This window comes from Fukomys damarensis, unplaced genomic scaffold (assembly GCF_012274545.1).
Source record: "Fukomys damarensis isolate Sample0158 unplaced genomic scaffold, DMR_v1.0_HiC HiC_scaffold_17, whole genome shotgun sequence".
NCBI lineage: Eukaryota > Metazoa > Chordata > Mammalia > Rodentia > Bathyergidae > Fukomys > Fukomys damarensis.
The window spans coordinates 13672726-13685426 of record NW_022900929.1 but is presented as its reverse complement, the minus strand read 5'-3'; the positions used below and the strand labels follow the sequence as shown (position 1 = coordinate 13685426).

The 12701-nt window shown below is 46.5% G+C and overlaps 1 protein-coding gene across 4 annotated transcripts in view; it reads left to right on the top strand.

Annotated features, from left to right (window-relative positions):
* Positions 1 to 12695, top strand: part of Gli3 (GLI family zinc finger 3) — a 296986-nt gene extending 284291 nt beyond the window's left edge. For all 4 annotated transcript variants that reach the window (XM_010610855.3, XM_010610854.3, XM_010610856.3 and 1 more), the window contains 3 exons: positions 4269 to 4559; positions 8689 to 9016; positions 9907 to 12695. In XM_010610855.3, coding sequence (XP_010609157.1) covers positions 4269 to 4559; positions 8689 to 9016; positions 9907 to 12188 — 2901 coding nt within the window. In that variant the 3' untranslated portion in view covers positions 12189 to 12695. The remainder of the gene's footprint in view (positions 1 to 4268; positions 4560 to 8688; positions 9017 to 9906) is intronic.
* The last annotated feature ends 6 nt before the right edge of the window (positions 12696 to 12701 follow it).

Here is a 12701-nt window from a genome sequence, read left to right as displayed (position 1 = left end):
TCCTGTAGTCGGGGTACAAATTGGATAGCTAAATAGAGTTTCACACCACTCTTAGTTCAGCTCTGCAGATTCTCTCCTTTGCTTGAAATGTGCTGTAGGAGGAGCAGTTGGCACAAGTAAGACCTCTAAGAGGCCCTCTTGGTCTCACCAGATGCCAGCTGAACCCACGCATGCTCTTGCAGATAGAGCTGGGGAAAGAGCGCCTGGTAAAAACAAAGCAAGCCATTGCACTCAGAGTCCTTTGGCTGTAAGGTAGGGAAGATGGTCCTCACTCAAGCAGAGCAAAACTGTCTCTAACCAGATAAACCATGCTTACCGCACAACACACGCACACCTGAAAGTCTAGGTACAACAGCTCTTTTTGAAAAGGTCCTGGTGGAATACGGAAACGGGTCATTTGGAATGTATCATTATTGACTGACTGAAGACATTGCAGAGGTTACCACCCATTCTATTTTTTATGTAAGAAATGCTTTTCCTGGGTGCAGCAGCTATAGTATCACTCTTTGCACTTGTTTTGTACAAAATTTTAAGGAGTCTAGGCAAATCCACAGAGACAGAAGACAAATAAGCATTTGTCAGCAGCAAGGGAAAGAAAGAACAGGGGTGAGTGCTATTGGATACAAGGTTTCATTTTGGGGTGATAAAATGTTCTGGAATTAGATACCGGTGATGATTGCGCAATATTAAGAAGGTACAAAGTGCTGCTGAATTGTGCAATTTAATAGCCTTAGTTTGCTTTGTGAATTGTGAGTCCATGTCACATTTTTAAGGGGTTTGATTCACTTTACTTACAGTATAATTACTATATTTTGTATACATACGTCACTAAAAAGGGATATTCATTCTTCTAGACTGAGGACCGACCTCTCTTGTTTTGGAGAAATTCAAATAATGCATGAGTTAGGATGATCAGTGCCCACATGTAAGGACACTTACTGAGCTTTTCATCTTTCTGTGGGCTTAAAATATCTGCACATGTCTGTTTGCTTGAATTAAGCATATTGCAGTTGAGCTTGTGATCTCCTGTAAGGTAAAAATTGGTATTACATGAGGATTGAATATCTATGAGTTCAAAAGATACCTTGATCAATACTATTTTTCACCAGGATCAGGGAGTTTACTTAAATTTTTAACCTTGATCATGAACACATCATTAAACTTTTACTCACAAACATGCAAGTCATTTTTATACATATGTTCTATGCACAAGGTTTCGGCCTCGCAGCATGAAATGATGAACATTTTCAGACACACAGAAGTTAAGTTTGTCCAGGAAATCCAGGGTTATTTAACCACACTAGCCTATGTAAATCAAGGGATTGGCTTACACTCACTGGCTGTCTTATTTGCACCTTCGTTTATTTGCTAGACAATATTGATAGCTTGTTGCCTGCCAGCTCTTTGCCATCCCGGCTGTGACAGAGAACATTATGGCATGGACCAGGAAGGGAACCTAACCTTACCACTTTGGAGGAAGTCAGTCTGGCACTTCTCCATCTCTGTGGCTGTCGTGCCCCTCTAGGGCCACTGGAATGAAGCAGGGGCCAGTGACAGTGCTCCCTACTTCAGAAGCCCGCGTGAGACTGCCATGTGATGTGTGTGGTGTGGTCTTCTGCTAGATGGACCTTTACTTGGGACAGTTCTTGTTTGCATCCTTTTGCCCTCATCCTTTTGCCCTTATTTTATCCCCCAGAATCTTATCCTCTTTTCAGTGCCCAACTAAAATGCCTCCTCCTGATAAAAGCTTATTTATTGAGTGCTTCTGTGTGTTGAGCATCATTTCTGGATGTGATCTTACTTGACACATAGCATAGCCTCAGAAGCTGAGTATTCAACCCAGATTCCAAAATTTAACCCCTCCCAGGACCATCCCAAGTGAAATCTGATTCCTCCTCTGCCAACACCCTCAGCAGTCACACTTTATATTGTAGTTAATTATATGCTGTTGTATTTTTCCTCACAAAAAGTAGGATTTTTATATACAAAATACAAGGATTGCTTTAAGGATTTTTATATTCATTGAGATTAAATCCCGTTGTATACAACTTTATGTTCATAAGCTCGTGCATGGAGCAGCATCATTCACTGTTTATTGAAAACAATTATTTGGAAAAATTCTGCAAAGTCACAAGATTTAGCAACTGCTTTCATATAGTATTTATAAGTGCAGTCGTAACAATCATATCAAAAGTTGAATACCCAGGTGACTCATGTAAGTCTCACGTCTGTCTTGGCCTATAATTATATTTCAGTGGGCCAACACAACCTGAAAGACAAGCTACATAACAGAATTAATGCATTTTGCTGTGAAGTATAGATTTCCTGGACATAATTGTGTTCCCGTGGATTTTTGTAGGTAGATAATGTATGTGTTCACATGCAAAGGCACATGGGTACTGGTGCACCTGTCAGTCTTGGGCATGCAGGTGCTGGCCAGCCTTTCTGTACTCATTACGCACCAGCTGTGTCTGTGTCCACCACTCTAGGCTAATCTGGGTAATTCACATGCATATATTCATAGGAAGGGAAGCCCTTCAAAATACCCTGCAGATCTATCCCAGCTCCGTCTCCCCTCCCCATCCCTACCAACTGCCCCATACATTCCTTTCTGCTGCTTGAGGGACAGACCTGACCCAGCAATGCCCTGAGCACACATAGGTGAGCATAAGGACTCTGTAATGACACTAAACATCCAAAACCATCTTTGGCCCTAGTGAGTAGAATTTGACGTGCTCGTTTCATTACACATGTGCATGTACTGCAAATCACCGAGGTTTCTGAGTAGGCGTAATTCATCTTAATGGGAGTCAGTTCTGCCCAAAGGAATCTCAGATTTGAAAGTGAAGTCTTTCAGGATAATTTTCAGTATCCTTGCTTCACTGCATTAGGACATTTCAGCATTTTAGGTCACAGTCTGTTCTGGGGCTTTTACTGAAAAAGCATCTTTTAGCCATACATTCCATAAGACAGGACATATTTTAAAATGTGGTAGAGACATTATACGAATCTTGCTTTTATGGAGATTGCTTACCAAATAGCTCATCTTCTGATATGCATAGATACAAATGTATACAATCATCTCTTATATCAGCAAGAAATTATTTTCAGGACCCCTGAAGAGCCAAAACCCAAGAATACTCAAGTCTTTGATATAAAATGGTGTAGTAGTTGCACATAATCTACATACACCCTCTGTAAACTTTAGATCATCTAGACTCTAGACTACTCATAATATCTAGTGCAATGTCAACACAGTGTGATTGTAGTTGCTATTGTTTAGGGAATAATGACAAAATCTACATACAGAGCTCAGTACACTTGCAATTTTTGAGAATATTTACAACTGATGGTGGGTCAAATAACCCTTGGATATAAAGGGCTAACTTTACTCCTGAGCACCCATGAGTATATTATTTTGGAAGGCAAGTGAACAAAACCCCAATTTTGATGTTGATTATGAGCAGAGGCCAGCACTCCGATGAATTGAGTAATTACTTAGCAAAAGCTGTATCCAGAGGCTTGCTCACTGTGCTTATAGAAAATAAAATTAGTCTGAATTTATAGATCTAGAGACTCAGGACAAGGGCACAGATCAAAAATCCTGGTTCCCAGCGCACTCTCCACCAGCTCTGAGCAGTGTATGCCCTGCATTCACAGACACTGCGGGGTTGTTTTGAGCCCTGATCACCCCCCGACATGTGGAATGCTGCCTAGAGAAACACATTTTAGTGGCATCTCACATGGCAGAGGTGATAAGCAATTTTTCTATTATGCCTGTGTGCAAATAGCACATTGGCAAAGTGTAGAGTGACATCAGACCACAGAAGCAGGATATCCCTGTGAAATGTCTTCACACACCCTCTCCTGAAAGGTGTGCAGCATTCCCCTGATTAGATGGTGGGGTCTTTTAAGTCCCCACCATCATCATCACAGCACCCTCCTGTATCAGTTGAGCAACTAGCATGCATGGCACTGGGATGCTTCTTCCCACTCAGAGCACAAATGCTTCCGAGAACATAAAGGCAATTTACACCTTCTTAGCTTCCCGGAGCACTCTGTAAAATAATCATCTGTTAAATGAGATTCTGTGGGCCCTGAACAACATCTCAATGGCCTTATTAAGCCGTTAGTTCTTAGAGGTATTTGAATACCTCCAAGCTTTGTAAAAAGCGTTTTTGAAAGAATTAAAAACGTAATGAGCACAAGGGCTGGGGCATAATCACTTCCGTAACAATCTGTCCTCTCACTCTTGCGGCATTTGGCAGAAACCGTATGTGTGCAAAATCCCAGGCTGCACGAAGCGCTACACGGACCCCAGCTCCCTCCGGAAACATGTGAAGACTGTGCATGGCCCCGAGGCGCACGTCACCAAGAAGCAGCGAGGGGACATGCACCCTCGGCCCCCACCCCCCAGGGACTCTGGCAGCCATTCCCAGCCCAGGTCCCCTGGCCGGCCGACTCAGGGAGCACTCGGGGAGCAGAAAGACCTCAGCACCACTACCTCAAAGCGGGAGGAATGCCTCCAGGTGAAGACAGTCAAAGCTGAGAAGCCCATGGTATGTCATTCGCTCTCCTGATTTTCCACAGCCAGCCCAGGGTCATTTAAAAGCACTCAGCAGTGATTTAGAGGGACCAGATGCCCCCATCCTCACTGCATCCAGGCCACTGGGATTCAAGGAGGCCCTGAGCTGATTGCGTCTTCCAAGTTGATCAGTATAGGATAACTCCACCCAGAAAAGAACTTCTAGGTTTCCTAATTCATTTTAAAATTGACCAATGTGCCCATTGTGTGTAGAAAATTGTTCACTGAGTCTTCCCGTAAACAGGTTTTCTGCTTTCTTTTCCTGGTAACCCCAAGGTAAATAAGCTACAGTCCTTATTCTTAGGGGTTTACAGTCTGGTGAGATAGATGGAAAAACTAGTACTCGCCATGCAGGTTGATAGAGGCTCAAACACAGGCCTGTGAAAAGCTCATTCAAGAGAGATCTGATTCTGAGCTCTTGGGGCAGAGGTGACGAGGACAGGAGTCCAGCAGATGAGGGAGGAGGGCAGGCAGAGAGGCCCCAGCCCAGGGCCCTGACCTGTAGAGGAGCTGTGGAGGGGGAAGGGCAGGTTTGCTGGTGACAGGAAAAGGCACAGCATGGTAGAATTTCAGACACAGCTCCAGTATCAGATTCAACATTATAAAACCTGGAGACCATTTGCACGTTTGTGCCTGAGCACACGAGGTGGGAAACAAAGAAGGATTTCGAAAAAGTCTTAGAGGCTAACACTGATTTAGTTTGGATTATGCTACAACTTACTCCTTCCAGCTGCTTGCAAACTGAACTCAATTCTTTTCCTTCACGTATGTGCTCTGATCAAACACCTAAAGATTTCAGAGGACATAGAGAAAAATTAAAGGAGTGGACATTAGAGGAAATGGAGTACATTTCTGTTTGGTCGTGTGTACAACGGATTTAACTAAGTGAGCATGTTGGGTCCTAGTTTGTTACTCTCAACTGTAGAAGGAATGTACTACATAGGATTTTCATGCTTAGATTTCTGGGCACACAGAAATGCTTGGAGAGGCAGATTAATATTCGGTTTGAGGAAATCAGAGGAGTCTAGCTATGGGACAGGCATTCTTTGAATTCCTGAGTGATGACATCAGGGTGAAGAGGCCTCTGTGGGCAGGAAGTTGGGCACAGGCCAGTCAGCACTGGCTGGGTGGGGAGCTACATTAGTTTACTGGGTTTGTCTTTTGAACTCTTCTAAGTCTTACAAAGTGACATGAATTCTAGCCAGAAATAATGCAAGTAAGCTGACAAGCATTAGACATTGGTTCTCACTGTGTAGCTAAACTTTGCTTTTATAAAGCACCTTAGTCAATATTTATATCTTACAACTGACCCCTGTGTTTTTAAATAAGTCAGTTCTTAAGCTGCGTTTCATATATTTTTGGAGGTGACCATGTATCTATTTCCTAAAATATAGGCTTCCTGTATAGTATTCTTGCAAAACATTCAACAGTTTCTTCTTCAGTATAGAACAAAAAAAAAGGGAAAATGAGTTTGTGGTCCCCTGGATTATGTCATGGAATGACAATGACTTATTTTCTTGTAACGCGCTAAGAACCCAGAGTCTCTCATGCCTTTCTATGTATCTCTAGCTCAAGAAAATATATTTTCTTCTTTCCGGACACACATTATTTAAGAAGAAAATTGGTAGGAATACACATTTATAGTGATTTGACAGTTGAGGCACCACCATTGAGATGTCTGAAATATTTTCTAAAGTAATTATATTGTAGAAATAAAGAACTAAAGGGAAACTATAGAGCTCAAGACTGGGCCCCACATTTTCCTGCAATTGAATTTCCCTGAGTGCACATAGACTATCACGTGTGTTTATGTACTCACACGGTTAAATATAAGTAGATATCTTCACAGCCTTTACTAATGACCATGAAATTTACATTTCTAATATTTCATTTAAAAACATGTCTTTAATTTGATCGTCATGCTATAAATTAAATTCTTTCTTCTTTTTTCTTATTGCAACATCTCTTCTTTCTAATGCTCCTAAATGTCTTGTTCTCACTTCCTAAGGACAGTGGGTAATAAGGTGAGGGGATTTTGTCTTCTGTGTTCTTTTAGTTGTTGTTTTGTTTGCATTTTAACATTCAACATTTTTTTTTCCCATTTCATTTTCTTTAGTTTTTGTGGTTTTGTGACATCTTTGGTAGTGAACATCACTCGGCCATGTTTCAAGTATAAAAGCAATGTGTTTTGAATGTTCAGCATGAGGGAAATGTGGTGTTAGGTGTTGAAATTCATTGTTCTGTTTGTCTAGATTTTCATAATAGATCACACTGGGACCAACCAAGCAGACATTCTCAAATTTTATTAAATTATTAGTATAAATTCTTAGACCAGATATCCTCCACCTTCTTTGAGGAAGCTGTGGATATACATTGTTAGCGATTTAATCTGTTTAAATGGGTGAGCTCATCGTAGCAGTTTTCTAACCATAAGTCCATGTGTACCTTGTCACACTCGGTATGGAAGTATATGCCTGCATGTGTGTCTACACTCACACACACAAATTCGTTCTCACACGCATTCTGAATTGACAGTCCAGGAGTTCAGGAGTGTAAGACATCCCGAGCTCTGGAAACTCGGTGCCTCAGGAAGGAGAAAGTAGCCTGCAATTTAGGGCTCTACTGAGGCAAAAAATTCAGCTTCACAAATTCAAGATTTGCCTGTCTCCCTTTGCTCTGCTTGGTTGCCCAGGGTGAAGTTAGCATCCCATGGGGTCCTCACTTAGAAAGTGTCCATTGCTTGGATATGTGCACCGTGACAGCAGAAAAGGTATAAAGGGTTCCAAGAGGAAGCCTTATCTCACAGACCCCTTCCAGGCAGCCTCGTGCATCCCACCTGAGATCTCACTGCACAGTCTCCTTGAGTTGGTGAACTTCCTGGAAATATTCTTTCTGCCGCATCTTTGGCTCCAGTTTTTGTAGTAACAATAGAGAAGGACCCAGCTGGTCACCCCCTGCACTTTGTGACTTTGGGCAGTCATGAACTTCCCTGGACATTGTTTTCTTATCCTTCCGAAAGGATTTGCCTGTTTATCAGCCAGGACATTGTTGAAATTTTATGTAGAACAGTTAGGTAGAATTGTTTAGGTAGAACAGTTAGGTAGAACAGTTCAGTTATATGTTGTGCCTACTGTCCTGGAAATTGCAGACTGTTTTTTGGAGTGATTTTCAGACACTGGACTGGCTGGGCTTTCTTCCATTCCCTATTTCCAGGAGCCCTGGAGTGGGAGGCCTGATTTAGAACCATATACTGGACTAAGTTTCCATTAGTGGCCAACTTTTCTTACAGAGCCCACTCAGTTGGGGGTATGAGGACCATTTCCCAGTTCTCCTGGAGAAATGCTAGGGTAACACTAAGGTGAAGAGTAAAACCATTCCAGAGGTCCAGGACATCGCACCTCCAGAAATGGCACAAGCAAAATGACTTTTTACCTCTTACCCCTGCCTTCATCTTCAATCTGGTTGAAGCTGCCCAGCAGCAGGAATATCTAGGAGGAAGAAAAGGTTATAGAAAGTTTGGGTACCAGCACTGGGGAGCCTAGAGAGGGCCTTGCTGGAGAGAAAGTTATGTATCCTATGGAACATATCTTAAATTTTTGTTTTAGCCCCACAAAAGGAGCCCTAAAATTAAACCACCTAGATAGTAATAATTGTTAGTGCCTTGTCAACTAGTTGTTACTACTGCTGTGGTCTTTTTTGTACTTGCATGCTCTGTGAACTTCACATTAATTCCCCAGAGCAATCCTTAAAATAAAAGATGCCCACTTTGCAGATAAGGAAATTGAGGTTGGGAGTGGCTAAGTAATTTACTCAAAGAAGAAAGCCCTGGAGAAAGGATTGGAAAAGAGGAAGTATATTTGCAGAGTTGATACTTGGGACAGGATCCCATGGCTGCTTTCATGCTGGCCACCTTACTTCTAGCATCTTCTGTTGTCCATTGCCTCCCCCTGCACTTTGGCCTGGTGGCCCCCTCAGTCATTCTGGTCCCAAAGGCCACCGCCATCCACCAGAGCCTAGGTCTTGATACGCATGAACTGACATCATGGTCGCCCTCCCTTCACCCTTCCCGGTGACGTTTCTTTCCTTTCCCTCGATGCCTGCAGACATCTCAGCCAAGCCCTGGTGGTCAGTCTTCATGCAGCAGCCAACAGTCCCCCATCAGCAGCTATCCCAACAGTGGGCTCGAGCTTCCTCTGACCGATGGAGGTAGTGTTGCAGACCTCAGTGCCATCGACGAAACCCCAATCATGGACTCGACCATTTCCACTGCCACCACAGCCCTTGCTTTGCAAACCAGGAGGAATCCAGCAGGGACCAAATGGATGGAGCACGTCAAACTAGAAAGGCTGAAGCAAGTGAATGGAATGCTTCCTCGATTGAACCCCATCCTACCCCCTAAAGCCCCTGCGGTCTCTCCTCTCATAGGAAATGGTGAGTCCCCGTTGGATCACGTGCCTGCTTAGGGGTTTTTGTTTTTTTCATGTTCTTTCACATGGGGCCAGAACCTCTCAAAATGCTCCTTAGTTTTTCCACCGATCCTAACAGTATACCATAAACCCACCCACCCATCCTGAAATGGAGCCCACTTGAGTTGCCTTTCTGAAGGGCCCAGATAAACAATAGCAGAATAATTCTACAACAGAAAAGAACGCCACGAATGACACGTATCCTGATCGTGAAATCATTTCCACGGTGGACACACTGTGGTGAACACCCCATCTCTGATTTCTAAAACCTAGGACCCAGAGATTAGCAAGCACTTGTAGTTTGCTACATTCAAGGAAAGACAAGCAACCTTTCCCATGAGTGGCTCCCAGAGATTAGGCTTTGCTTCTGAAGTGGCGCTGGAGGAGCCAGTGACCTGAAGCACAATATCTGGACCCCATCCAAAAGGTGCTGCTCTCTGTCTCCTGTTCATGGGCTGTGAAATAAACAGGAAGCCCTGACTGTGCATGTGAAACCCAGGAGCACTTCTGCATAGAACTTGGGTGCTGTGTCTATGTCCCAAAAGTTTTTTCTCCTTGTGCTGTGCCTGTGGAGGAGCTTCACTAAATTGAGGGAGCAGTTGACATTCCTTTGAGCCAGGGTTCAGCACGCTGCAGCCTGGGAGCCATATACAGCCTGTCACTGCACCCATTCATTCATTCTCTGTTGTCTGTGGCCACTGGGGTTCGGGACTGCAGAGCTGAATGGTTGTATCAGAGACCACAGAGGCTTGGGAAGATGAAAGCGGCTGCTAGCTGGCACCTTGAACACCTGGCTAAAGGCACCATCAGATTCACAACCTTTCTCCCTCTCTTCCCTCCCCTCTTCCTCTGCAGGCACACAGTCCAGTAACAGCTGCAGTTCGGGTGGGCCTGTGACTCTTCTCCCAAACAGAGGCGACTTCTCCGGGGTGGACCTCAGCATGCTGAACACGCTCACCCGGAGGGATAGCAACACCAGCACCATCAGCTCTGCCTACCTGAGCAGCCGCCGCTCCTCGGGCATCTCCCCGTGCTTCTCCAGCCGCAGGTCCAGCGAGGCGTCACAAGCCGAGGGCCGGCCCCAGAATGTGAGCGTGGCTGATTCCTATGACCCCATCTCCACCGATGCCTCGCGCAGGTCCAGCGAGGCCAGCCAGGGGGACGGGCTGCCCAGCCTGCTCAGCCTCACGCCTGCCCAGCAGTACCGTCTCAAGGCCAAGTATGCCGCGGCCACTGGAGGACCACCGCCCACGCCGCTGCCACACATGGAGAGGCTGAGCCTGAAGACCAGGATGGCTCTGCTCGGGGACAGCCGGGAGTCTGGGGTGACCTTGCCTCCCGTGCCCCCTCCCCGGAGATGCAGTGACGGGGGAGCCCACAGTTACGGCCGGCGCCACCTGCTCCCTCTTGACGTCCTGGGGAACAGTGTAAGGAGGGCCAGCGACCCAGTGAGGACGGCCTCAGACAGCCTGCCAGCCCCCAGGGTCCCTCGCTTCAGCAGTCTCAACAGCTTCAGCCCTCCATCTGCAGAAAAGCGGAGCCTGGTGCTGCAGAACTACACCCGGCCTGAAGGCAGCCAGCCCCATCCCTTCCACGCATCCCCCTGTCCTCCCAGCATCACGGAGAATGTCACCCTGGAGGCCCTGACCGTGGACACTGATGCCAACTTGAACGATGAGGATTTCTTGCCCGATGACGTGGTGCAGTATTTAAATTCCCAGAACCAAGCAGGGTACGGGCAGCCCTTGCAGAGTGCTATCTCAGAGGACAGCAAAGGGCCCCACAGGCTGGGTGACTTCGACCCAACTGGGCTGCCAGACAGCCAGTTCCATTCCCTGGAGCAGACGGGCGCTGAAGGCAGCAAAAGCGACCTGCCCATTCAGTGGAATGAAGTGAGCTCGGGAAGTGTCGACCTGCCCTCCTCCAAGCTGAAATGCAGCCAGCGCTCCGCAGTGCAGCAGGCTCGGGCCTTCGGGCTGTACAGCAGCATGGTGGTCCCCCCACAGAACCCTTGGAGGGTTGGCATGGGCCTGGCCGGGGGATATCAGGGCCTCGGAGACAATGGCAGCACCTACAGTAGTGGCCCGGAGCATTTGGCCATCCCTGGTGACACCAGCACCAGCCCAGGTGGAAACGCCTTCCACACACAGCCCTATAAAGCCCAGCAGTATGTAAACTGTCTGGCCAGGCAGCCAGCAGCCTCTGGGTCTCTAGACAGTGCCTGTGGTGCTGGGGTGCAAGGGTCCAAGCTGAAGAGTTCCACCGTGCAAGGGAATGGGGGTCCCCTGGATTTTGACGTGCCAGTGGCACCAAATGAGTCAGCTGGCATCACAGTGAGTGGCATGCAGACCCCGGACCCGATGGGACTCCTCACGGATGCCATGCCGCAGCAGCACCAGGGGACAGGCCGTGCTGGGCAGCAGATGCTCGGGCAGGTCAGTGCTACCTCACACATCAGCTCCTACCAAGGGCCAGAGGGCTGCCTGCCTGGGACCCATGGCGTCAGCTGCCAGCCGTCGGGCCTGGTGGGGGTCAGGGGATACCAGCCCTGTGCCGGCTATGGGGGCAGTCGGCGGCAGGCTGTCCCAAGGTCTGGCCTCACACTGCAGCAAGGACAGCTCAGTGACAGGAGTCAGACCTGCAGGGTGAATGGCATCAAGATGGAGATGCCCGGGCAGCCCTCGCAGCTCTGTGCAAATGTGCAGAATTACTCTGGTCAGTTCTATGACCAAACCATGGGCTTCAGTCCACAAGACATGAAAGCTGGCTCATTCTCCATGCCCGGGGCCAGCTGCCTGCTACAGGGGGCCGGTGCTGAAAACTCTGAGTTACTCTCCCCAGGTGCTAACCAGGTGACAAGTACCGTTGACAGCCTCGCCAGCCATGACCTTGAAGGGGTACAGATAGATTTCGATGCCATCATAGATGACGGGGACCATGCCAGCCTGATGTCAGGGGCCCTGAGCCCGAGTATCACTCAGAACCTTTCCCATAGCTCCTCCCGCCTCACCACACCACGAGCCTCCCTCCCATTCCCAGCCCTGTCTGTGAGCACCACCAACATGGCCATTGGGGACATGAGCTCTTTGCTGACCTCGCTTGCGGAAGAAAGCAAATTCCTTGCGGTTATGCAATAGGCATTAGGCAAGAAGGACTGCGAACAGATGTAAAATTATAGGAGTTGAAAGACTGAACTGACTCCGTTTTGGCTGTTTTTTTTGTTTTTGTTTTTGTTTAAGTTCTGTGTGTATTTTAGCAATCTCATCTCACCTAACTGGGATGTGTTTCAAGTATATTCCTTTTATGGAAAAGGACTCTGAAAACCCCTAAGGTATTCTAGGGAGAAACTGTCTTCCATTTCAGTTTTAAATCAGTATTGTTACACTAAAACCACCCTCTTTTTTTTTTTAACTGTAAACCCTCCCCTTTTTTAGTAAACCTATGTAAATGCATTATGTGCAGATTCTTTCTTTTAGTAGAGAGGTCAAATTTGAAAGGGTTTGACACGTTTCTTTATTACTCCAAGGAACTAGGAGTTGTGCTTGTGACCACAGGGTTACATGTCCAGGCTTTTTGTAATTTTCCTTTACATAAGCTCAATGTCTTGCGGATGTGTGTGTGTGTGTGTGTGTGTGTGTGTGTGTGTGTGT